The sequence below is a fragment of the Aedes aegypti genome, chromosome 1 (genome assembly GCF_002204515.2).
Source record: "Aedes aegypti strain LVP_AGWG chromosome 1, AaegL5.0 Primary Assembly, whole genome shotgun sequence".
Classification (NCBI taxonomy): domain Eukaryota; kingdom Metazoa; phylum Arthropoda; class Insecta; order Diptera; family Culicidae; genus Aedes; species Aedes aegypti.
The window spans coordinates 148,973,197-149,001,147 of record NC_035107.1 but is presented as its reverse complement, the minus strand read 5'-3'; the positions used below and the strand labels follow the sequence as shown (position 1 = coordinate 149,001,147).

Sequence of the window (27,951 nt, the reverse complement as noted above, 5' to 3'; positions counted from 1 at the left end):
CACATTTCTTAAATCGTGTTAGGGGTGAGTCTTCTATGAGCAATGCCTTGGAAGCATATGTGGTATGAATGTTATGGAACATAATGACAAGGAACGGATGTTTAGTCTGAAAACAACGACGGTATGCGATTGTTGTAACCCTCTAAAAGTCAAGTCCAAAAAGGAAAGATGGTGTAGAAAGGTAATTTTTGTTACAGTAATTGCAATAAAGTTCCAAGTTAATGATGACTTCTTGAATGAAAGAATGATTGAATCCATGTTTAACTTTACATGAAAATAATTTAAACAATTAAAAAATAAAATAATTAATAACCTGGTCTAAGAGTTACTTCAGCAAACTTTCAGTTTCTGTCCTGCAAAAAATATCTATAATGTTTGTCTTTGAGGTCTGTCTATAAATTGTTTATATCTCTTTGTGCGAAACACTTTCAAAATTCAAATCGTTTCAACCAACAATATTTTAAAAAAATCATAAACAACCATCGATTCCTCCAAACTATTTCGTTTGTAAAGGATAAAAAAATTACCAAAGTTTCGATTAATACTGCATTATTTAATGTTCAATTTAACATTCAAGAGAAAGCAGAATTTTTGTAAATGTTAGTAATTAGATTCAAATGATCCTCTACATTGATTTATTATATTTTCCAATTTTTGACAATAAATATGCATAAAAAATCGATATTCATATTCAGATTCATCAAGATTTTTAGTGGTTCATCAAATCGAAATTGCAGTAAGTAATGGAGATAGTTAGAGGAAGTGTTAGAGTCCTTATTCTAATATCGCAGTCTACGCGCGAGTTGTTCTAGCAAAGGATTTGCCGAAATTGAACATCCCAACCAGAAGTACACGTTGGATCCAGTCGTCAATTATATCCATCTTCGCTAGCCTATGCACGTCTTCAGTGGGGTAGAACGGGTCCTCTTCAATAAGGTACCGCGGGGCAAGTGGGTAAATGGGGTAAGTGAAAATAATTGATATATTTTACTGAATATGTGAATTAACGTTTTGAATTCATGCGTAAACCTTTGAGGTCATTGAGAACATTACGATAGGTAAGAGATTTCTGAGATTTTTCAGCCATTATTGCATAATAGAGTGAAAAATTGTTAACCTGTCAACTGTTACTCCGTAACAAGTTGGCGGCGTACAATCTTATTTTAATATTTTCAGTGGAAAAAAGTTGCGGAAAATTATTTTCTGTACCACTTCTTAGTTGTCCTCTGTGACATTTTCAAACTGCAATAAAAAAGTTTTATAATTAATTCGACGTAGACCTAAAAATAACTAAATTTAAACACCGTCAATTTTCTTATCAGATGGGGCAAGTGAAAAGTTTATCATTAGAGATTGAATTTGTGTTTTCTCTTTAAGTAGCCATAAGTAAACATGGTTCGCAATTATCATAGAAAAACATAACGTGCTGATAATTCAAGAAAAACTATACTCAAGCGTTAAAAGCTATTAGAAATCATGGAAATTCTCTAAAAGATGTTGCCAAACATTACAATATCAATATGTCTACTTCGGGCAGCCAATTAAAAGGAAAACGTTGACTGAAAAGTTGCAAAATTAGAGAACACACGGAAATCTCGTGGAATGTCTATGTAAAGCTAGTTCAAAACATAAAAATGGGGTATAGGTCTATCCACATAAAAAAGACCCTAAATACGTTATTGAAGGATTCCGTTTGATTTCTCCCGAAGAGTTATCCGACGTCATATCCGACTTTCTCAAAAACAAATAACGAGCGGTGGAAATTCTACAGAGCAGAAATGCAATTGCTGTCCTACAATGTAAGAACTTACATTGGAAATGTTGCAGTTATAATGTTGTCGAATCATTTCAACTAACATAACTGAACAGAAGAAAATTGAAGTGAAAAGAATAACATTTTCTTTGTTTACATGTTACTTATGTTATTGTTCATTGGCAAGCCTTAACAAGTGTTAAAGCTAATAGAAATCGTAAATATAACTGTTTGTTTTTGAATTTATTGTTCAAAACGGTAAACTTTTCACTTGCCCCACTTTTGGGGCAAGTGAAAAGTAAGGAGACATTTTTCAAAAACTTTTTCTGTATTTTTTTCTTCAATTTTTCATAAAAATCAATTTCAGCATGCTGCTTATATATGGTGGGAATCAAGCTAAAAAATATACACAACCTCATTTTCAATTTAAAGTCTCTGGAATTGTAAGAATCTCAACTATGCGAATTCCATTACCCACTTGCCCCACGGTACCTTATAAGATTTTGCTTCACCTGAAGCCATACGTTATGGAAGGAAGAAACAACAAATTGTGAAGAAGCATTTTAGATTTCTTATCCAGCTGTGAGCGTCTCTTGATCAGTGGGTAAAGCATTCTGATCAGTTTGTCGCATTTACTCAATGTGTTCTTGATATGGAATGCGAAGGTCAGCCTACGATCAAAAGTTAGACCTAGATATGCCACGTTGTCGGACCATGGAAATTTCCGAGATTAGCAAGTTCTATTGTATGACGATAGCCCTGATACAACGATTTTCACCGGTTGCTCGGATGCAAGGGTGTACGTGTGGGACTCGACGTTGGATTTTTTCAACGCATCGACCGAGCTGTGGAAACTTTCTTCGCTCATGCAAAGTAGTTGTTCTCCCGATCTGATTACTTTCACGTGATACGACATCACTTCACGTAGCTGTTTGGTTGTTAGATTAACAACCGTTATCTATTTCGTCTTGGACGAAGTGTTCGCAGTGGTCATGACTGGAGTAAGTGTTGGCATCTCTTCGTTTTTCTCTTTGTTCTCGTCTACCTCTTTCTCCGATAGAAGGTCGTATTCGTTGCTCACGGTGATATTGATACAGTTAACTCTCCCTTACTCAGTATTCCGTATCTCGATATCGAGTTAGAGAACTATAGTACAAGTTGGTTTTCATGACTAACCATGTTAACACAATTTAAGCTCAAAACTAACTGCTGAATAAAACAACTCACCTATATCTACAGATATCGTCATGCAGAGCTTCATAAAGTTCTCAGTTTTATGGAATTAGAAGCGAAATTCTTCATCCAGCAGTAAATAATGGTTGCACATTCTAAAATATATACATAAAACTATATAATCATTTAACAGGTTATATTTACCAGCTTACCTTTAAAAACTTACAAGAATTCGTCGGAAATCCATAATCTGCTAGCAAAATATATTCAGTGGTCGCCATCGTGTCTCTAAATATAAACAGGATTTTTTAACAATAGAAAATCATATACCATGTATCTGATTTGTCAATGACTTAATGGGTAAACGATGTCCAATAAATTATATGTGAAATTCAAACGACTTCCATATGGTTATTATTTAAACCTCATTGGACCTTCATATAGTCTTTATTGGGTGTTAATGAAACCTATCATATATGAATTCTGATGCGTGTATATAATTTTCCAGATAAATATAATCGGATTAATTGGCTCAGTGTAGGTTAAAGTGAAAGATGTCCAAACATGGATCATAATGGCCGGCTTGTGTCCCAACTCACGATTTCAAAGACACTAATCTGGATAAATAATGGACGTACGAAGTCGATCTTCTTATTTCAATCTTTCTGCTTGTGCACAAAAATAAAAAAAGAATTTGCACTGTCGTTCGATGCTTGTTTCGCGAGATTTGTGCTTTTCAAATATTCATTGGTACATTATTGAATTTGGATTCCAAACTGTGTCATCTTAATAGTTTTGCAATGCACATGCACATGCATGTCATGAATCAAAAATCATAGCTCTACGATCGGGGCTACCCCGTTTGGCATAAAGTCGTTTGGCATAATGGTCATTTCGCATAATGGTCATTTGGCATAATGAACGTTTGGCATAAAAGACAAGAAATTACAAAATTTAAATAGTGCTACTTAAAAGATGATCTGCTGATCAAAAGAAGGTAAAATAGTAATGGTAACGCCAAAAACATAGCAACTCAGTTTTCAATGATTATGCCAAATGTCCATGATGCCAATTGACTATTATGCCAAACGACCGTTATGCCAAATTATTTTATGCCAAACGGCTTTATGCCGAATGACTTTATGCCAAATGGCGTTCCCCCCTACGATCCACATTTATAGAGTAATTTTTTTTTTCAATTTTTAGCCAATAGTTTTCAGAAAAGCTCTATGAAGAATCGAATCTAAAATTCGTTACCCCTGTTTACCAAACCTTATACTTCAATTAAGATTGACTATTATTCCATTATTTCCTTTCAGCACAACAATTATTCGCTATGGTGAGTGGACGCCCCCTCTTGTATCTGTCGCTGCCAAGTTTAGCCATCATTATCGGTTTGGTGTGGTTTCGCCGAAAGAAATTTATTGGCTTTGATTCGGGCGGTAAAACTCCAGCGGAGGAAAAAAGTGAAGGCGTTGAAACAGCTGATAAAACAGTCCACGCGGAAGATGAATGTCGTGCAATCGATTTTGAAACATACCGAATCTTTGCCTATAAATCCATCGCCGAACGACAAAGACGAGTCTAGCAAAAACCAATCATCGTCGTCGTCTTCGTCGTGTAGTGGAAAATCTGCCCCAATTGACATCGTATCCAATACAAGAAGCCCGCCCAAGTTTTCAGATCAACAGTTGGACGCCGAACTGCTCAAGTTGAAAATCGAAGAATCGGATATTAGAAATCTACGTTTGATTGAGGAACAGGACGACTTTTCTAGCTTTGAGTCGCCGGTCAATCTACCAGGGACAGTTGACCGTTTCCAAAATTTCAACAAGTTTGACAAATCGTTCGAACCCCAAATGGAGCCGGTTGTCGTAAAAGCAAGTATGACGGCTAAAATCTCTCCTAAAAATTCTTTTGCCACTGAGCTGAGTTCATCAACAGAGTCGCCGGAATCATGCAATGGTACCGTTGAAGATGCCCATACGCAGGACATGGTCAATAACAATTCCGCAAGGGAAGAAGCGGTAGAACATGAGACGGAAACTGTGCGAGCCACACACAATGAAGACACCGTTAATAATAACGCGATGAATGAAGAAAATGGTGAGGAACCTCATTCCCCGGTTGCAAGTCCTCCACTTAGCGTCTGTAGTATGCATTCAGGTGATTCCGGTAAGGGATCCAGCCCGCCACAATCGGAGTGTGCGCCAGTCACCAGCTACGATTTCCTCCTACCCGTGTACCTGGTGTCGAAGTTGCTTGGACGAAAAGCCGGCTTCGTTCAACTGATCAAGGCAAAAACTGGTGTTAATGTCTTGATTAAACGCAATCCCGAAACCCACAAGACAAAAATTTGCTCATTAGAGGGAACACAAGCCGAAATCGATAATGCTTTAGCTTTGATTCGCAGAAAGTTCCCGGAAAAAAGGTTCTCCGCATTGACATTGCAGCGGGTGCATGTAGGCCAAACAGAAAACGTTGTCCCCCTACCATTGATAGACACTACTTGTTTTAACGTAAGTTTATAACTATTTTGCATCAATTGCTTTTTTCATAACTGATATATGTACGTGTTTTGCGTTCATTGTAATACACCCTTACCTCTTCGTTTCTACATTAAAGCTGCAACTGGTTGAAGGAATCAACAACGATGTGACCGTGTGCTCGATAGTCAACGGAGGTCACGTTTTTCTACAGCAACCACTTCATCCTTCGTATCCATCTTTGAACACCATGCAGCAGTGCATGAATCAGAGCTACAATACGATTGAAGCGCCACAGCTACCTGAGATAACAGAAAACTCAATCTGTGTTGCTGTGGTTCAGGACAGCTGGTATCGTGTTCAGATCGTCTCACACAATGCGGAGGATCAATACTGTTTAGTTAAATATTTAGATTATGGAGGTTACGCCAGTGTACCAGTTACTAACCTAAGACAAATCAGAACGGACTTCATGGGAGTACCGTTCCAGTCCATCGAATGTGTGCTGTCTAATGTTAAACCAAACGGTATGTATGAACTGATGGCCATCAAATGAACAATAACGAAAATTAATGTTTCATGTTTGCCTTTAGGTGATTCTGGATGGACTCCTGAAGCATCGGAAGCTCTTTGCAGCTTAACTAAAGGTTTAATTCTCCAGGCTCAGGTGGCAGGTTACACCGCTGAAGGATTGCCCGAAGTCTACTTATTCGCATCATTAGCTAGAGATGTAAGTATCTGCCAAAGTTCTGTTTTTTCTCTCAAACATAACTTTCCAATGGTTGAGCAGTGAGTGGTCTTTTGATTCCGTTGCATGCTCCTGTGGGGTGAGTGACGGAATCGAAATAAATCGTGTTCGGTTCGAGTTGCGGAAGTGCGAAAAAAATCGCGTCATTACAAAAAAAAGCATTTTAGGCAAGTTCTATCTTGTGATCTACATGAGATAAAAAGATAGTCTTCTGCAAAGTTATTCAGAAGGTCAAGGACAACCGAAAATCGAACAGTTTGGTTCTAAATTTTGCCAATAAGTGGTACTAGTGAGCATGTGAAATTAAGCGTGCTAAACTAGTTGTCTCTTGCAATCCACAAGAGATAGGAGCTCGAATCTTCGGGAAAGTTGTTCAGAGTGTCATGGACATGGAAAGCAGACATTTTAATAAAAAAAAAATCAGGTTGGTGCCACTAGTAAGCAAATACAATTAAGGATTTCAAGCGAGTTATATCTTCTGATCCAGATAAGATAGAAAATTGGAGTCCTTCCCCATGGTTATGCGACCTTGCCGCGATGGGAGGGCACAATCCATTAGCCCGTTAGATGGAAACCAAAGGCGTAACCTGTAGTGGTGGTATCACATTTTGGCATTTTGTTTAAAGCCGCGTCATAATTTATATGGCATAGACGCACTAATATCTCGGATGTGATCCAACGGACGTTCTGCGTCTTTGATAGCATTGATGCCCATTTCAAATAATTAATCTATTCGAAGTGGACATTAATTCTATTCGCGATGTTCAGTTTACCTTTTGCTTATCAGAATGATCCGTAGCCACTCTTATTATTAGCTAGCTAGATACATTGTTATCATGTACGACGTAGGGAATATAACTCTGAGGAAAATGACTAGTAGATTCACTGAGTAGAAATAAGTGGCGGCAATCTTATTTTAATATGGTTTTTACATTACCATGGTAATGTATAAACATCTAATTCCAGCTTCATTTTCGCAAAATTTACAAGTAGAAAGTACGCGTTGTGAAGCATTGCATTTGCCACCGAAAAGTGAATCTTGTAGGAAACTGTAATAGAAGCCTAAGGTAACTTTACTCTTAAGTATTCACTATGTGGGGACTGACACCGGAAAAACTATAACACGAGTAATTATAACAATAAAAACTTATTTTATTTACTCCAATCGAATACAACGTGTATTTTTACTTCGCGTTTACGATAACAACAACAACGTCTCAGCGTTTAGGGTGGCTCTTCCATTTGTCGTCAAACTAGGGTGCATCTATTCGATACCCACAGGTACCCCCCCAGTTACGCCAAGAAACGTACACGATGTCCAGATGGCGTAACTTTACTGCCAGAATCTTCTGCAGGATAACTGGAAATGTTCTCTTCACATATGTAGGCTGGTTTCAACCGATCAATCGTTATTTTCTGCTGTTTCCCGGCGATAAGGACATCGAAATACTTCTCGAATCGCTTGACAACCTTGTAGGGACCCTCGTAAGGTCGTTGTAATGAACGTTTAACTGCATCGATACGAACAAATACTTGGTCACATTTTTGTAGATCGCTATGGATGAATACCTTCGACTTCGCATGATGGTTGATTTTGGGCGCCCGCAGTTTGGAAAACGTATCGTGCATAGTTTTCGCAAATTCTGATCGATCGACAGAGTCCACAGGTGGTTCGAAGAATTCTCCTGGGACGCGCAAGGCTTGTCCGTACAACAAATCGGCTGAGGAACATTTGAGCTCATTTCGGAACGCAGTTCTCAATCCAAGAAGCACTATCGGCAGTTCGTCACTCCAGTGAATTGCATTCTTGCACATGAGTGCTGATTTTAGCGTGCGATGAAACCGTTCTACCATTCCATTGGATTGTGGATGATAGGCCGTGGTTCTGATGTGATGTGCTCCCAGTATGAAGGTCAACTCCCGAAACAGTTCCGATTCGAACTGGCGACCTTGATCCGTCGTAATAGTTTCCGGGGTTCCGAAACGAGAAATCCAATTATGTGTCAAAGCTTTAGCAACTGTGGGCGCTGTCATATCCGGCAATGGGACGGCCTCAGGCCATCGCGTGAAACGGTCGAGAATTGTTAGAAGATAACGATTTTCATTCGACGGTGGTAATGGTCCCACGAGATCAACGTGGATGTGACGGAACCGGCATTTCGGCGGGTCGAATGATCGATTAACTTTCGATAATTGGCATTCCTCGCATTCTTTTACGACCTGATTGATGTCTTTATTCATCGATGACCAGACGAATCTTTCCGACACGAGACGCCTTGTTGCTCGCGCTCCAACGTTTGCCATGCCATGCAGGTGACGAATTATCGCTGCACGGTGTTTCGCTGGAATAAAAGGACGAACTTTGTTTTTTACTGAGACATCACAATATACAGGTCGAGATAGGTTTGGAATGCGTATGGGTTCTATTCTTAGACTTGAAGATTGCTGAAGAAGTTTTAACTCATCATCGTGAACTTGGTCGTCAGCAATAGATGAAAAGTTAATCAAGCTGACTGCTTCTATGCGAGACAAGGCATCGGCAACCGTGTTATCCATACCGCTTACATGGCGTATGTCGGTGGTGAATAAGGAAATATATCGTAGGTATCTTTCCTCGTGAGGTAATCTACTTGTAGAGTTAATCCCCATTGCAGTGGTAAGCGGCTTGTGGTCAGTGAAAATGGTGAAATTTCTTCCTTCCAAAAAATAACGGAAATATTTAACTGCCATCTTCATAGCCGTTAGCTCTCGCCCAAAAGTTGAATATTTTCGTTGGGATTCCGAAAATTTTTCGGAATAGAATCCAAGCGGTTGCCATGAAGTTCCAGAGAATTGTTGTAAAACGGCTCCAGCTGCAGTATTGGAAGCATCGATCATCAGGGCTAACGGTTTGTTAGAATCTGGATAGTGTAGCAAAACTGAATCTACCAAAGATTTCTTACAACGCTCAAATGCAAGTACACCGGATTCGCTCCACTGTAGCTTCCTTGTATCGTTTTTCCTATTGTCAGGAATCATCTTTCGAAGCTCTAACTGTGGATCGACTGCCTTTGATATGAAACGTTTATATACGTTTATCAGGGCGAGGAAACGACGCAGTTCTTTCACAGTAGTCGGTAATTTGTAATTTGATACTGCTTGAACTTTTGATGGAAGTGGACTAATTCCATGTTCGCTCACCAAATACCCCAGAAACTCAACTTCAGACTGAGCAAATCGGCTTTTGGCAACGTTAATAACCAAACCATACTTTTGCAGGCGCTCGAAGACGATTCTTACATGCTGCTCGTGTTCTTTTGCGTTTGATGAAGCAATACAGACATCGTCGATAAACACGACCACAAAATCCAAGTCGCCTAGCACTTTGTTCATGAATCTCTGAAACGTCTGACTAGCATTGCAAAGCCCGAATTGCATGCGTGTAAATTCAAAAAGTCCAAAGGGAGTGACAACCGCAGTTTTGGGAATATCTTCTTCCACGACTGGTATTTGGTGATATGCCCTTTCTAAGTCGATAACGGTAAAAACTTTCTTACCTTGAAGCGAATGAAGCAAATCGTGCACATGCGGTACAGGATAGCGGTCTGGCGTGGTAACCCTGTTCAATTGCCGATAGTCACCGACAAATCTCCATTGTCCATTTTTCTTCGGGACACAGTGTAGAGGACTTGCCCAACAGCTCTTCGACGGTCGACAGATGCCCAACTCCATCATCAGATTAAACTCTTCTTTTGCAGCTTTCATCTTATCGGGATGCATACGACGGACTTTGGATGCTAGTGGAGGCCCTTTCGTTACGATGTGATGTGAAACGTCGTGTTGAATTTCGTTCCGCATTGTTGCTGGCTGTGTGATAAGGCGGTATTCAGCAAGCAGCCCATGGAAAGGATGACTTCCGTTAATCGTAGTAATGCTGTGGATAGTGGCCATCGTCACACTGCCAACCGATCGCAGTTTTGTCGTAGAATCGATTAAAGCCTTATTACGCATGTCAACCAATAATCCCTGGGCTTGGGATTATATTTTCCAGGGAGCGATGAATTTTGATAATTGATCGCTGTTGTTAGTAGTTTTGATTAGATGTTGGGTAAATTTCAAAGCAATGGCAACCTTTTTATTACAAAATTTAGATTTTATCTTCTGACCTAAAGATTCTGGTTAAACTACTGTACTATGCAGTTGGGCTGCACTACGCTATCACTCATCAAAATTACTTTCACTTCGGGAAAATATAATTTCAAACTGGCGAGAAGATTACAGACTGAGGGTGGGTTAGGAGCACAATCAGACCCTTGAATGTGCAATGTGGGGTAGTAATTGGGAATGCCATTGACGGTTTGTAATCTTCTACGAGGTTTTCGAAAACCAACAGGGCGCGTGCACCGGGTTGCGGATAGGAGCAAAGGGAGATCAATAGCATCTACCTAAAATAATAGAGCAAAAAGCCGTTCCATGATTAGGTAATGTTAAGCGATCTTCTATGGTGTTCTAGTACTATAAAATTCTTCACTCACTGGGAATTCTGGCCTTGATAATATCAATAGTGATAAAAACATAAAATAATACCTAATACTTAATAAGTACAATGTAGCTTTAATGTAGTAATAAATGAAATAAAATCAATTTTCTATACTTGACAAGGTTTTGAAGACAATCAATGAGTGAAAGAACTACCTATTAGAAAAGCCACATCAGCTAAGTCTATACATATACAAATGTTGGTCATAGGGTCATGGCGAGCATTCGATATGTATGTCTATGACTGATTCTGATCTAATAGGGGCACTAGAAGACCACGCGGACAATTTCGAAACAAATTATTTTTATACATCGGTCTTACGTTCCGAAAGGCTCAGCTATGCTGCAAAGTAATTTTATAAGTTATTCATTACTGCTGTTTAATTGTTTATAATTCTAACAAAACTACATAATTAACTCATTACTAATCACTGTTCCTATATTCTCTTTTTCTCTCCTTCTTATCTGTTGCATGATTATGATCATCACTAATATAATGCATGAGCATGCACAATAAGAATAATTTCAGGATTGAAAGCAGTACATGGATACCTGGATAGAATAGCTTCGAAAAGGGCGCTCAAAATATAATATTTCTGATCAGGGAAGTATTATTATCAAGGGTATGTAAAATTTTTCCATTATTAACACTTAGATCACACAAACAAATGAACTAATAATATCAATTATTTTTAAAATATTTTTATGTAAATCAGCATCGTCAATCAGTGTAAAAACAGATAAAGTTTGTAAAGTTATCACCATCGATTAAATTACGCTCTGTATAGTAATGTTCATTCAGTATCAAAATCTCCTAAAGCGTCGCATTGTGCCATCAGCAGCCCTTAGCATCACTCTCATATTGTTGTTATTTTGTTGTTTATAAAATTTCTAGAAAGCGATCAGCATATTCTTTCTTACTTGTACAATGGCCGATCTATTTGGAATTTTAATAAGTCAAATCAAACTTCAAAACTCAAATTAAATTGCTTTCAGCACATTTACATTTTGCAGCATTAATCGCATTACTGTGTCAAGTCTTCTCCATTCCCTATACCCTACCCCAACCCTTCTTATCCTTTCCGATGGTGTTCAAGTGGTCCGCATAGACTATTACGGCCATTACCTATCCCTTACCCCGGCTTTGGACTGACTTGCGCTCTCATTGCCCCACCAAACGCTGCAAAATGAAAATGAAAATGAAAATGAAATTACGCATGTCAACCAATAATCCAAAATGCGCCAGGAAGTCAGCACCAATAAGAGCGTGGCTTACGTCTGCCACCAAAAAGTTCCACGTCAATTTCCTCCTGAGTCCAAGATCTGTTGAGAAAAACTTGGTCGAATACGTTCTGATCGATGTCCCATTTGCGGCGTGCAGCAAAAATGGAATTGGTTCGCTGAGTCTATCACTTTTCGTAGCAGGTATGATCGAAACGTCAGATCCGGTGTCGACAAGGAATCGCAAACCACTAGTTTTCTGGCTGGAAAACGATTCGCCCACCTCCGCCGATTCAGGTGAGCGTTGATCTAGTTTTTTGTCGTTTCGAACAGACATGGCTTACGGCAGTGCTCAGCTTGTTGTCCATATTTCCGATGGTACCAGCACAGCTCCGCACTTGTACCGCTGTTTCTGGTTCGGGAACGTGACGATGACCGGCTCATTCGACGGCCAACAGGAGCCTGCTTCATACGACGAACCTCTGTGCTGAGAGCTTCCAACTGTGCTTTGAGATCGTCCATCTGATCGAAAACCGTATCCGGAACTGCACTCGGTGAAGGATTCGATGTCACCACAGCGACTCGTGGAGTCTCAGTCAGTTTATCTGCCATTTCAGCCAGCTTGGGCAATGTTCCGTCGCTGATAGTCAATACTGGTCGAATGTGATGAGGCATACGCTGGAGAAACAACATCTTTAAGAGATCATCGTTGACGTTCAAACCTGCTGCCAATTCTTGCATTTTAGCAAGCAGGTGAGTCGGCCGCATGTCGCCGAGATCCGATGATCCAAGGAGACGTTCCAAGCGTACTTGCGGTGAAAGCGCAAAGCGGGAAACCAGGCGATCCTTAATATTTTTGTATTTGTCGGCCTGTGGTGGGTTCGATACCAGATCGGCTACATGGCAAATAACCGACTGATCAAGCTTCGCTACAATGTGGTAAAATTTGGTGTCATCTTTTGTTATGTTCCCCAGGATAAACTGTGCTTCAGCCTGGGCGAACCACATTTCCGGATCAGTTTTCCAAAATTCCGGAAGTTTCACCGAAACTGCAGCGGTAGCTCCTTGTTGATTCACGGCGACTGCTTGTTGATGGTTCACGTTCTGTGCTTCGTTTTCCAAATTCATCGTGTCGATTTGAGGTTATGGTGGAGTGGCACCAGAAGAAGCGATTTTTCTCGCGATACACGAGCGAACCGAAAGTACTTCGAACCGAATATCACGTCGGGGTCACCAATGTGGGGACTGACACCGGAAAAATCATAACACGAGTAATTATAACAATAAAAACTTATTTTATTTACTCCAATCGAATACAACGTGTATTTTCACTTCGCGTTTACGATAACAACAACAACGTCTCAGCGTTTAGGGTGGCTCTTCCATTTGTCGTCAAACTAGGGTGCATCTATTCGATACCCACAACTATAATAATGACTATTGAAAGTAAGACGCTTAGATCGATCTTTAGGGTACACTTGCTAGTTTTGAGAAATTGTTGAACAGACAAGGAAAGTGACTTTTTCTTTAAGGATATATGAACGTAATGATCAATAAATACTTTTAACAACAAAAAACGAAATTAACTAGAACTAGGGAAAGTGTACCAGTTATGGCTGTAGTGGTTCCCTATTTGGCGATATGTGTTTTCTCGAAAACTTTCACATTTTAAATCAAGATCAAGATTCATTTGATATCAAACTACTAGAACACATAGAATGATTAAAAAATTGAAAATAATCAAAATATTACGTATGGCGAAATAGGGAAGTATTATGTCCATGACTGGTACACCTACCCTACTACTAAACAGCCAATTTTGTTAAGACTTGACGACAAATGACATTTAAGATTCTAATCTTACGTAAAAGGCAGGAGTAATCAGAATAGCACTTGAATGACAAATTATTCAAAACCATTTCGACTAGACAATATTAGGGGTCGTCCATTAATTAGGTAAGGGTTTATGGGGGGAGGGGGGTTTGAGATTTCTTACGCGCCACACAAATTATTTTTAATTTTCATACAAAAAATCTTACTATGGGGGGAGGGGGGTCTAAAAACCGCCAAAATTGCCTTACGTAATTAATGGATCGCCCCTTAGTAATGACACTACTACACCTGGGAGGGAGGCACCGATACTACACACTAAATATGACACAAAGTTAACTGCAAGAAAACTCCCACTTGCCAACGACAATCAAGGCAGGCTTAGTGAAAATCGCTAGTTTTCAGTTGTTGTGTACCTTCGATCTTTCTGGACAAACTTTGAAAAAGTGCCACAGTTTTCTATGCGTTTAATTTTCAGTTTTAATGAAAACAATAAAAAGAGCCTCATTCCAATACGTTATATTCAATTAGAATAAACGATGCTCTCGTGACGTTACTTTAGAATGTGCATGAATTGATTCTTATTCGATTTTTGCTACTTTTGATGAAATGCAAAAATATGCTTTGGCTAATTACGCGCTTTTTTAATGTTTGTCCATTGTTTAAGACCCGGGCTCACAGTGACAGTTCGTGACAGCAAAATCTCGGCTCACTGTGACGTAGAGAAATTTTGTATTGGTTTCTCCCTCCCAGTACTACACTACTATTTCAAACAAATTCTGATGGAGCTGCTGATTTGAACAATGCTTCGTTTTCTCAGAAGCAAGGGAATATGGGTATTTTTCAAAAACTACCACGTCACAATACTAATAAAAACAGTGTTCATGTGGGCACAATAGCCTAGTCCGTCTGAGTATTGGTCCTGGTAGAGGGGAAACATGGCAAAAGCCAGACCGAGGGTTCAGCCTTGACAAGTTAAGCCGTCAGGCAGCTCCAATTGGAGTCTTGTATATCTAATTATTTAAACTCGAATCACTAGGAAATGAAGTGAATCAGCACTGAATCACGGGAATATGTAGTGAATCATATTTGAAACTATTGAATATGATGTCATACCTGAGATTCTACCCCATTACACCGAATGCCACTACCCCGAATGACATCACCTCGAAGGCCCTCATCCCGAATTCAATATCCCCGAACGACTCATTACCCCGAATCACAATATCACGGGGCAATGTCATTCAAGGTATTTGTACATTCGGGAAAATAGCATTTGGGGCAATGGAATTCGGGGTGATGGCATTCAGGGTAATGGGGTAGAATCGAAGTATGACAGTGAATATGAATATAGCGAATTAGTCTCGATTATGAAGAGATTTCAAAAAGAAGAATTTTAAACATGAAGAGATTAACTTAATTGCTTGAAAATGAAATAAATCAAATCACATGAAAATGAAGTAAATCATTCCTGAATTCCTTAAATATGAAGCAAATCAGACCCGAATGACTAAAATATAAATTGAACTTTAAACACTTGAATACATGTCATTCGGTACCATTATACATTTTTCACATTTCAACTTTTTTCCTACAAAAACAAATGATTTATCTTGCGTCTAGCGCAGAAAGTTATGAAAAATATCAAACGACTGATTTTTAACGGAATTTAACATGTTGAAATGCTGTTAAATGAGCGGTGAATGGCGTCCTTACGGTATAAAGTAAATCAGACCTGAATCTCTAGAAAATGCAGTCAATCGTACCTGAAAAGCATGAATATAAAGTGAATTGGACATGATTCATTTGAAAATGAAGTGAATCAGTCCTAAACTGATTGAACATGAAGTGCATCACTTGAATATCAAGTGAATCAGATCTGAACGGAATATGAATATGCAGTGAATCCGACATGAATCACTGAAATATGAAGTGAATCAATAGTAAATCCCTTGAATATGAAGTGAATCAATCATGAATCATTTGAATATGAAGTGAATCAGGTATGAATCACTTGAACATAAAGTGAATCAAACTTGAAACACTTTAAAATGAAGTGAAACAGTCATGAACCACTTGAAATCAATTGACATTAAGTGGATCAAACCTGAAACAGTTGAATATGAAGTGCATCAGGTACGTATCATTTCAATACGGAACGAATTGAATCACTTGAAAATGCATCATTTGAATATTAAGTGAATCAATCCTAAATCACTTGAAAATGAAGTGAATCTGGCGTAAATCACTTGGATATGAAGCGAATCTAACCTGAATCACTTTAATATGAAGTGAATCACTCATGACTCACTTGAACATGGAGTGAATCTGACATGATTTATTTAATATGGCAAAAATCAAACCTGAATTACTAGATTCTAAAATGAATCAAACCTGAAACACATAAATATAAAGAGGATTAGACACTAATCACCAGGTTATGGAGTGAATCAACATGGTCGGATCACTTGAATATAAAGACAATCAATCCTGCATCACTGGGATATAAAGAGTTTCTGACTTGAATAATTTGAATATGATGTGCGTCAGGCATGAAACACATGAAGTAAAGCATACCTGAATCCTTAAAATATGCATCAGATTTGAAACACTTGAATATGCAATGGATCAGACCTGAATCACTTGAATATGATATGATTCTGATCTTAATCACTTTCACTTCCAAATGCCAAAAGCTATCTGAACAACATTATGGACATTCTATCTTATTAAATCATGAGATTTAATAACAGTCAATCCTCCATAACTTCATGTACCATATCTCGACAAAGTGTTGAAGAACTAGAGTAAAAGTTGGTTTTCTTTGCAACCTCGGAACTCAGTAACGTCAGTGACGTCCGGATTTCTTTGGCTGTTTGAACCGCTTTGTCGAAGACTCGAACTTGCTTTTTTATTAGGAACAGAATACACAACTAGCTTAAAATTCTCCATTCAACATGTTAACTACCGCCATTTATTGAATTACGAGCTAACCTGTTTGCCTTTCGGATTACCTTCTAAAGACTTTTTCAAAATTTTGAACATTCTTTCTTATATAAAAATATGAGATAGAACTTGTATGAAATTAAAAATATAGAAATCAATATGTTGTTCGGATGCCCTCTACTTTCTGAACAACTTTGCCGAAGACTCGAGCTTTCAAATTCATTCGGTTCCCAAGATAGAATTTGTTTGATTAAATATGCAGTTTCCAAGATGAAAATATACTTCGTACGATGTCTATGTTATCGCTTGACATTTGATGTCCATCCTGGAAAACATGTTCGGCCACTTTTGCTTTAAAGTCATACGCTAATCCCTTTTCTAATTCCTTGCCCGCTTTTTTAACCTCATCAATATGTTCTTTGAATCTAATTTCTAGAGTTCGTTTTGTTTGTCCTATATAGATTTTATTACAATGGGGCATGAAATTTTATATACTCCTGCTCTATTTAGTTTATTAATTTTATCCTTTGTTGATCCTAATCTAGATTTTAGCTGACAACTCCTTCTGCTGAAAATTAAATCTACTCCATATTCTCGAAATTTCTTAGCCAAAGGCTTTGTAATCTTGCTATCAAAATTCACCGCTACTCTTTTTAAATTCTCTTTTTCGGCAGTAAGTGTTGTCATACTTTTTCTATATTTTTCCCTTGCTCTCTTATCTATTTCTGCTTGTATTATACTATTCCTATATCCGTTGAGCCTAGCCGTCTCAAAGATATAATCCAGTTCTTTCGATTTTCCCGTTTCACTTAACTCTTGCATTCTATGTATCATATGATGAAAAGCCGCTTTGAACTATGTTTTTTTTCCAATTTGACTCATTATGTAGGTTAAATAGCAATTCTTCCTAAGGGTTTATGGCTTCTTTAACTGGCACACTAGGAAATAATGCTTTAACATCAAAAGAAACCATAATTTCATCATATTGAATGTACCCATAAGTCTGAAGTTAGCTTGCAAACTCCTGAATATTGTTAACCGAACGGCTTTCAAAAGGTTTGGGCATGGATTGGAATTCCTTAACCAGCCACTTTGCAAGTTTTTGTGTAGGAAACCCTTCTGCTGATATAATTTCTCTCATTTCATTGCAAGGTTTGTGAATTTTTGGCAAGCCTTTGATTCTTGGTAGAACTGGATTATAAACTTTGAGGTGGCTAGTGTTATCTCCAAGAAGCGCCTTACATTCTTTTAATGTTTTTTCTACATGTCTCACCATTGTGGGAAGTGGATCGACTCTTAAAAGCCTATTTCGTCCATTTGATTATCATAATCATGTTTATCCAAAATAATAACTGCATTGCCCTTATCCGATGTTACATAGTAAACTGACTTCTCTTGAAGTTCTCTCAAAATTTTTTCCTCAGCACTATTTTGACCTTTTAAGTGAAATTTGTTTTCTTTTAATGATTCTTCAGTTTCATGTCTAGCTGATTCTTGCAACTGTATTGGAATTGTGTGTGTAAAGGCGGTTTCAGCATCGATTATTGTCTGTTTAATAATCTGGTTTTGTGGCAACCGCATATGCTAATCCCTTATTGAGAAGTGTCAATTGTTCTTCTGAGAACTGCTGCGTCGAACGATAGACCACGAAACCTTCAATGGAAGGGACTTTCCGCAATGCTGTTACCACTTTGTTATTCTGCTTATTCTTTAAAATTGCTAGTTTTTTTCATGTGAATATCTTTCTTTCTACGTGCTTCGTACTCCTCTGCTTGATCACCTTGGTAAGGAAAAGTGGGAATCCCCAAGGGTATTGTTTGGCTAATTTCAAATGCAAATTATAGCACTTCGATGTAAGTGAGTTCAGTTTTGAGTGCAACTTCTTGATACCGGGTCATAAATATTCTGATTCCATTTTCTTAATAATGTTCTGGGGGACCTGACCTGACCTAACCTTAATTTTATGACTCGTTGGTGTGAGATTAAGCTTACGACACTCACTTAAAAATGCTATGTCATTTTTTAACCCTGCGATCGACTTCTTTAGCTTGATAAAAGTATTTGAACCGGAGAGCGTGGAAGCCATTATAACTCTTATAATGTTTTCGAATCCTCTAAGCAGAATCTCAATAGAGAAACTTAAAAGTAGATTGTCTAGTTTTAGATGAAGATATGCTATCTTGGAAACTAGACGTCGCTGAAAGTTTAGAAATTTACAAACAAAAGCCTTCAAGGAAACGGACAGTCAAGGCTGTTTAAGTTTGTACCTAAGAAATATAAACGTTAGTTATTACGTTATAGTTATTATCGGTGTCTGCATATTTCAATATACAGTCAACAACGCCGACGCTCAGTAGGACCTGAGAGAGAGTAGACAGCAGGCTTAGATTGCGAACCTCCAAAGTCAACGGAACCTGTCACCAACTGTCACTGGAAAACCGGCACATTCGAAGGGTAAAGCGTGAAAAACCGTCAAAATTCAAGTAAACGTAATCAAAATTTCTAGGTGGTTTTCGATGATTTCACGTTTTAAAAAGTTGAATACCTAAATATAGCTGTGGTGTTGGTAAACTGATTTGATGTTTTTATATTCACATCCTTTTTCACAGTGAACAAGAAAAAGCGAATATGATTTTGATTAAAATAAGTTCATCTGACCGTTGTGCATACCCCAAGAATAAAATAAAAAGGTCAAGAAGGCAAGAAAACATGCCAACTGTCAGTGAGCTGTCTCCTGTCTCTCAGAGTAGGACCTGTCATCGTTGATTTATTTTTTTTGTGTGAATGTTTTTTGACAAAACATGCACGAGTCTGGTAGAACGTGCATTCAGTTTTTAAATTACTTTTTCTACACTGATTCTCATCCACCTACTGACATTCAGTGGCAGCGAATTCAATTTACTTTGTGAAAAAAATGCCCCACAAAACCATCCGCAAATTGCAAGTCGTATTTTTTTCGTGAAATACAATCATGATACATCAACTGGAGGCAACACATTGCCATTTTCTTACACCAGTAATATACAATTCTTCTGTTATTTTTTACATTCAATTTTCAGTTTCAGTGCTTCTAGGTGGAATTGAATTTCGAAATGACACCAATAGTGGGTGAAACTGTGGGCTTCATAGCCGTGCGGTTAGCGGCGTCAGTCGTTTAGGCGTATTGTGCTACGGAGTGTGGGTTCGATTCCCGCCCCAGTCGGAGAAAACTTTTCGTCACACGAAAAATTATTCACTGGTCCACTGGTCGTTCCGTGTGTCCGTTGTCTAATGTTAGTTATGTTCAGTCTGTGCAGCCTATGGCTGAAGACGGTGTAAATTGTCTTTTCTAATTAGCAAATGTATTAGAGCTAAGGCAACTAGTCCAAGCATTGCTAGGCATATTTGAATGATTTCCTAATAATTTTTCTATTTCCAAAAGGGGTGCTCATCTTGCCAAACCAAATAAAGCACTGTAACACAAATTTTATTTTTTTTTCTCTATATACTAAAAGACTCTCCAAAAGGTTTGACATGTTGGCTGAGAATAAGAAATTTGGTCAAAATATTGTTAGACGACAAAATTCTTATTGTGTGCTGGTTATTTGTTATAAGAAAATTCAATATTTTCACAAATTATGATAATTTACTCATATTTTTAAATTCTTATTATTTCTAATAATTTTTATCAATTATGGCAGTTGGATGAACTTCAATTCAATAGTGTATGACGTTATTTTAATAAAATTCATTCAAATAGTCTCAAAATTGAGGGGTGTTCATCTTGCCCGGGTGGCCATCTTGCCCCGTATTATTCCTTTTCTATTTTTCACCACGACATGACAGGTATACCCCTGTTGAAACATTCCTTTGTAGATTAATTGTATAGGTACACGCAAAAAAATTGTGCGGTAAAAACTACCATTTTAGGGGATTAACTTAAGCGCTCGCACCGGCAATTTTCAGCAGACCAGAAATGCGCTTAGTTTTACCATGTCTGTAGTCGAAATCAGATTGTTGTAAATTATTTCTGTCAAATGTACTAGTAATGTGGTGGGATGTACCGTGAACATAGTAAATTGGTCCGAAATTCCATGGTAGTTTCAAGGATGGGCATAGTCAGCTACAATAGTAATTTTAACCACAGATTTTTTTCCGTGTACTTATCTGGTGTTAGTATTGAAGGTAAAGAGATGCGGCGATTTCTTCAATGGATACGAGTAACTGACACTGAAGAAGACTGCAAGAGGTAGTCGAAATACGCGTATCTATCAAAGATAAGCATTTAGGGCGGAATTAAAAGGTACAAGGTACTAGAATCTACTTTTAAGTTTCCCCCAAGTTTGAGATTCTGCTCAGAGGATTCGAATACATTAAAAAGAGCAATAAATAGTGTTTATTTAGTATTAATGCAATGTGATTCTTGAAAATGTTTTTCTTGCTTTTCCTTTCTTCCACAGAATGTAATATTTATTAACAAAGAGCTGGCTGCCCGCCAGCTGGCAGTGTGGGAGGAATAAACAGACGCACTGTGTTCTTCGGAAGAAACCTCAATGGCTGATTTATGGATAAGTAGTAAACAATGAATAAATCGTTAAACATAACTAAAACCTTGCTGAAAAGTTTTCGCAATGGAAATAATGAGTTTGTGAACTTGAAGTTATTATACAAAACAGAACAACTACACAACCTTTTAGATGCTTATGATAATAGTTGCGTATGATTATAGCGCTAGCAGCTAGTGGAAAATGTAGAGCTCTCGTCGAGATATGAACAAACCATCATACACATCCAGATAATGAGGAAGTACGAGTACGGCTAAAAAGGATATAAAATGTATAAAATTAAATACACGTAGGGAGAAAATACACAGAGCAATCTTATTACAGCAAAAAGTTTTGAAAAGCAAAGTTTCTAACTAGCATATAGGTTTTAAGAGAAAATGTACTGATTTGTTAGGATTAAATCATATGATAACTCTTACTTTTAAGTTTTCATCGATTTTCCTTTCGTAGTCAAAACTATATGCAAGTTCAAAATTTCAGAAACCGAACACTCTTTTAACTGTTTGAAGTTGTGTAGAATAATGATTTCTTTCTTTTGAATATGTTATGTGAACTCAGGCAATTATATGTTTTATATATTTTCAATACTCGTCCTCAACGATAGGTACACAAACAAAACAGACAGGTCGCGTGTTCTTTCTGCTCTTGAAAATGGCATTCGTTTATTGTTATTTTCTTTTATTTTGGGGATTACAATAAAATGTGTATGTAAATAGATAACTATTTCTATGTATAAGATATTAGGAAGGTTTTTCAAAATCGTGATAGAATACAAAGTAAATTGCGAAAACCGGTTTGACATGCAGACTACCAATCGAGAAACAATCATTTCGAGTAAATCCTCTTTTAATTCGTTTCGTTGTATCATAACTACATATACAGTTAAAACCATAACGTTAAGATATTCCTGTGATTATTACATACAAAGAACAAGTAATTATGTTGGTAAACATCGATTTGTCCAGAATCAAAGTTATATTTTGGGGACAATACAAATTGCTACCGAATGGTAACTTTGCGCGCCAGTGGGGATGTAGAGAAGAAAATGTAAAGGTAGCTCAACGGTCGATTTAATGGCACCTGTGCGTATAAAGCGGGTGGTGGATTCAGCCAGCCAACTGAAGTGAGTGGCGATGGGGACCGAAATACCTGACCCGAAAACAATGCACCAAGAGAGCATCATACGATGGGGCTGGGAGTTTAGTGGAAAATGAGAGTTCGGGATCAGTCAGTGACAGATTGCTCCGGACCATAGAAGTGTGTCAGCTCGAAGTTAAAAATCACAGCACGTGCCCCAGGAGAAGAAGTGTAGTTTTCGCACCGGGAAAATTTGCTGGGCGGGTGACCCGAGAGTGCATCAAAACCTTTGTGCGTCGGAAGCCTGCAATTGTGGGAAACTAGTTGCGACCGACCAATATCCTAGCCAATTAATGAACACGTGCCTATTGCGGGGCTACTATCGTTGGTGATATTCGGTGCCCTAATATCAAGTACACCGAGGACGACCCATTCGGGCGTCTGCTTCCAGTTGGCGCCACCAACCAAACACCTCGAAACTCAGAGCACGACACCGTTGCCGAGACACTCACGCCGCCCTCCGGGCGTCCTTAGCACTCTCCCATCGGGATCCGGACCGCAGCCCACGGATTGGCATTGGCCATCTTGCTGCATCTTGGTGTTGGCGGCCATCCTCCGGCTGTAGCCCCGCCTCTGAAGAACACTGCGGCATCGACGGCTCTTCAGGTACCCTACGACTCCCATTCCCTATGGTCCTGCGTCAGGGATCGCTGTAAGATTAATTCGGTGACGGGGCCCCGTGCGGCGCCCGTAATCCAACGTGCCGAGACCGCAACGACGACACCGTCGCCACCCCGATTTATCGACGCCCCTCCCGGATGCAAATATTTGAAGGTAATTTTTAATCTTTTCGTTAGGACTTCCCCACCGAAAACTTCCCCATCCAACTACGCCCTGGGACCCGGGAGACAAAGGAGACCCATCCGGAAGCTGCTGTTGGCTAGTAACAGCAGCTTGAGGCTTAGGCACGTCCCCGTCTGGGACGTCGCAGCTTTCTCCCGGGGTCAAAAGTAGCGCCCACCGAGGGGAGGGTAGACTGAAACGACTGGCCTTCTAGAGCCCAGGTGCTCCTCTGTCGTTTAATTGCGGTTCGATTATCATTTCGAGATCCCCTCCGATTGCCGCTGGAAGAGAGGGATGCCAAGTCAATTTTTAAAAAATCTGGAACATTTTGAAAATTTGTCTAGAAAAGTCTGGATCTCTTACGTCGTATATGGAGAACCTTACAAATTATTTACAAAACCTTACAAATTCATCACACATTTTATCTGGATCTTCCAGATTTTTGTAAAATGGAATCTTAAAAATCTGGAAAGTTGGAAACGCTGGGGAGAGGGCCATCCCTCTTTTGCGACCATTGTGCTTATTCTGCGCGGCGTGTGAGGTGACACGAGTCGAATGGGGTGACAATTGTCGACTCGCTCCCATTTGATTAACATTAGTCGTATCACGTCACTCGCGGTGAGAGCGACTCGTCTCGACTCACACGCCGCGCAGAATAAGCACACATGTCTCGGAGTTGGGGGAAATCTCGGAGTCCGCCCAGATCGGCCAAGGCCTTCACGAGACCGGCTTTTGCGGCGGAGGTTGTGATCTTGTCCATAATTTGTTTCGATGTCTTTTGTGCAGACTGTTTGGTTCTGGAGTTGGATTTTTTTGATTTTTGTTTTTTTTCCTGATGTTTTCGAAGAAAACGGTTCTGCTTTCAAGGGATTCGAGAGGTATACGAACATTTATATTTGTATTTTTCTTTGGTATGGCTCCTGTAGAGGCAGAAATCTGAGGGACTGTGGATTTGGGGAATGTCACCGGAGTAATAGAGGTGGATTTGTCCTCATCATTCCTGTCTTGGCGTGGAGGCTTATATACTGAACTGCCGATTGACCCGACAATTGAGGCTGATGGTCACAGGAAGCTGCAAAGTGTATTCCCCTAGGCCATAGGTTCCCAAACTTTTCGAGTCAGCGACCCACCTAGCCGTCTGGCATATTCCTCGTGACCCACCACATGAAAGTATTGATGAAAATAGAGTACGAAGGTTCTTGTGCATGACTACTACTGTACGTTAAAAAAAAACTGAATCAAAAGTGCCAAGAATAAGATCCGGCTCACTTTAAAAGAATTTTACATAGAAATTCAGGAGTCATGAAAAAAAGTTTTTAGATTTGTCAAAATATTATTGATTGTGAGTTTTATTGGTTTATCAACACTATTCAACAATTTTTTTTCTGAACTGAAAATTTTAGCATTGAGAGTGCTGTTTATAATTAAAAAACAATGAACTGCCAGGTCGCGACCCACAGTTTGGGAAACTATGCCCTAGGCGAATGGCCAAGTCCTCGATCATCATGATGGATTGGGCTAGAGCAGCACTAGCAAGATTCACTTGGTTCGCAAATTTTGCTGTCTTTTCTTGATGAGCTCTCTCTCGTGCAATAGCTTGCGCGATTCTCTCCTCCATATTATCGATCATTCCTACAGCCCGGTTGTAAAATTCACCGGGGGAGCATGGGAGAATTTGAATGAGACTTTTGCCCACACTGGCTGTATATTTGTGAAACAAGCTGGCGATCACAGGCTCTACAGCCTTCCAGATATTGGAAGTCTCGGGGTCAGAAAACTGCATTCCAGCGCGAACCAAATCACGGATATATTGCGCATACCCGGATGTGACTGATCCCCGGTTTTCCAGCACGAACATATATATTTGCCTTTTTCTTTGGTATGGTTCCTGTAGAGGCCAGGGTGACCAGCGCACCGGGAAATCGGGAGAACCGGGAAAAAGCCGGGAATTTCGAATCACCGGGAGAAAACCGGGATATATACGGGAATTTCAATTAGCCCCGGGAAAATTTTGCATACCGAGTAATGTTTGAACCAGCACGATCTATACTTTAGTGGATTTTTACAAAAGCTTCTGAATTCGAATCCTAAGTTAGTCAATAAAGTCAAGAACATATTCTGTATACAAATGTTACCACTTGCTCAAATCCAGTAAATAATTAGCCAGTAAATTAAAAGCTGTTAATATAGAAACATCTTGCGAAAAGTTTTCCATATAGTTTCATGAAGCATTTTATGTTAAAAACTACAATGTTTGGATGTTATAAATTTCTCTAAGCAAGCTTGCAATTCACTAAGATCAAATAAAATGCGTTTACAACCTATGATACTCATTGAAGATTTGCCACTCGCTTCTTGTTTGGGGTTAGTAAAAATAATATAAAATTTTATTCATTTGCCCCGAGAAAATGTTTTAGATTTGTGGGGATTAAACAACAACAAATTTCATGCTGATGACCATGGAACGAAATGTTGAACAATTGATAAATTCAGTTATATGTCTACCAAATATGTGACCGTTCAAAATTTAAACTATGATTCATTCAAAGATTGATTCTCGGGTCAAACTTTTTTTAACACTGAACTTTTTCATAACAAATTCCACGATTACTTAGAATGACCGTCATAAAATATCGTTTCAAAGATCAAACTGGAATTTAGAAGAATCAGTATAAGCACAGAAAATTTGAATGCGAAGCAAAATGTCTGATTTTCGTTTACCCCTAATAGAAATGCATTGTTTTATGATAAAAAAACTACCAAAAAAGTACTTGAAAGTCGTTTGAAATGATAAAAAAAATCGTAGTAATGTTTCTTAGCATATCATTAAACCGGGAATATTTTTCAAATACCGGGAAAAAACCGGGAGAAAACCGGGAATTTGAAATTGACTTTTCACTGGCCACCCTGAGGCAGAAATCTGATGGACTGTGGATTTGGGGAGTGTCACCAGAGTCATAGAGGTGGATTTGTCCGCATCTTTCCTGTCTTGGCGCGGACGTTTATATACTGAACTTCCTTTTTTTTATTATTATCTATTTATTTGGTAGGCTCGAGGCGCCATTAAGCATTACAGAGCCGAAATCAATAAACTTACAAAAGTTTGAAAATCATTTGTTGTTCTTCCGAGCGGACTTCTTCGGTCGCAGCTCTACTGAACTTCCTATTGACGCGACAATTGAGTTTACCAAATCATTTTTGTTACGTCTTGTTGGGGTCGCTTTGTGTGTTAAGTGTAGGTACGCAATGATGTTTTAGAAACAAACACCAAACTTTTTCAGTTACGAGATACTTAGTTTACTATTAGAACCTCGGAGTCATATTTCTTTTGGAATTAAAAATCGTAAAATTATTACTATTTCAAAAACTGAGTGACATGCTGTACAGACAGAGTGCAGTAATCTTAATTTTCCTCTCCATCTATTTTATGACCGTTTCTATGAAAATCAATCAAGTGTTAATCTCTATAGCATTCATATTTTGATAGAAATTTTAATTATTCATCTCAATTGGATTATTTTGGATTTGAGGCTTAGAGGAAGGAGAATAAGCGTTTGTAAACGTGAAAATTTGATTAGTGTATTATCTATTGCACATTGGAAAATACCTATTGTTCATTTCGTTTCCATCAGTCAGTTCCTCAAAAGTAGAAGAGAAAGAAAAATAGTAAGATAAAATCGGACACAAATTAGGAAACAGAAACAAACTATTAAACTGTACAATGGCGAAATATGCGTTTGATTTTTGGATGTAAGTCATAGGTAGAAATTCAATCAACACCCAGTGTAAATGAACAAAAATTTAATAGGTTCATCATCATTTAAGAACTGCAGCATATATGGTTTTAACAAACCCGTGCAGCTTCCTGGCTTAGTTTCCTTACATTTTTCAACAAAACTTACATTATTTACAAACCGGATTGGAATTATTAGTACGTTTTCTAAACTAATTTGTTCTAAATGCATTGTTTTCAAACTAAATCAACTCACAATGTGACCGATTGGCAAAATAATTATAAAATTCGAAAAAAGATTTCCAAATTCACTTTTAAATCTTAAAATGCAGTGCTTTCATCAACCATTCAAACGAAAATAAAACAACTGCCTTTGGTTTAGTCAAGTTTAGTATGCTTTTTTGTATCGTTTTCATCCACCATGCTCGCGATTCTGAATCACAAAACTACGTTTTCGCCAACTTAGATTCTGAGAGCTTACCAAGGCATGTGAAGACGTACAATAAACGCCACGTACTAGTATGTTCTTTCAGTCACGCAGAACCAGGGTAGTTTAGGTTTTTGTTTAACCATGAGGCGGAGGATGAAAACGCCAGCATCGCATTGAACTTATTTAATCTTAAAATGATGGTTTTAAAATGACTAATTTTATCAGAAAGATCTTTAGGTGAACAAGCATTTTTAAAACAAAAAAGGCTGCATGGCTGGTAATTTTTCTGATTGAAATCAGACAGTACAGTAGTTTTCGATGATTTACACTCGCGCTTTCAAATTTTCGAATCAATGTTAAAATGGTTTTGAAAAACCTATGTTATGTAAATACAAAAGAAATATACATATAAACCAATTTATTTGACTACACCGTTGTGTTTTTATTTTGTATTTAGAAGAAAGAAAGAAATGACCAGAGTGGATTTGGATCCTTTGATCGCGAAGCTTTCTCCTGCATGCATCCTCCATCGATCGGGACACTTTAGATTATTATATTTGTTGGGAGGAGTTCGGCATATCGATAAAACTATCTCTTGAAGTACTGCTTTTCGACAAACTCAAAACTAAAAATATATTCAAGTTTGTTT

At 38.4% G+C, this 27,951-nt stretch overlaps 1 protein-coding gene across 6 annotated transcripts in view; it reads left to right on the top strand.

Annotated features, from left to right (window-relative positions):
- Positions 1 to 27,731, top strand: part of LOC5570614 (A-kinase anchor protein 1, mitochondrial) — a 41,314-nt gene extending 13,583 nt beyond the window's left edge. For 4 of the 6 annotated variants that reach the window (XM_001659163.2, XM_021850756.1, XM_021850762.1 and 1 more), the window contains exons 2-5: positions 4,246 to 5,445; positions 5,552 to 5,939; positions 6,006 to 6,142; positions 21,115 to 27,731. In XM_001659163.2, the coding sequence (XP_001659213.2) occupies positions 4,435 to 5,445; positions 5,552 to 5,939; positions 6,006 to 6,142; positions 21,115 to 21,174 (1,596 nt within the window). In that variant the 5' untranslated portion in view covers positions 4,246 to 4,434 and the 3' untranslated portion in view covers positions 21,175 to 27,731. The remainder of the gene's footprint in view (positions 1 to 4,245; positions 5,446 to 5,551; positions 5,940 to 6,005; positions 6,143 to 21,114) is intronic. The other 2 variants (XM_021850770.1, XM_021850776.1) reach the window with 2 other exon arrangements.
- The last annotated feature ends 220 nt before the right edge of the window (positions 27,732 to 27,951 follow it).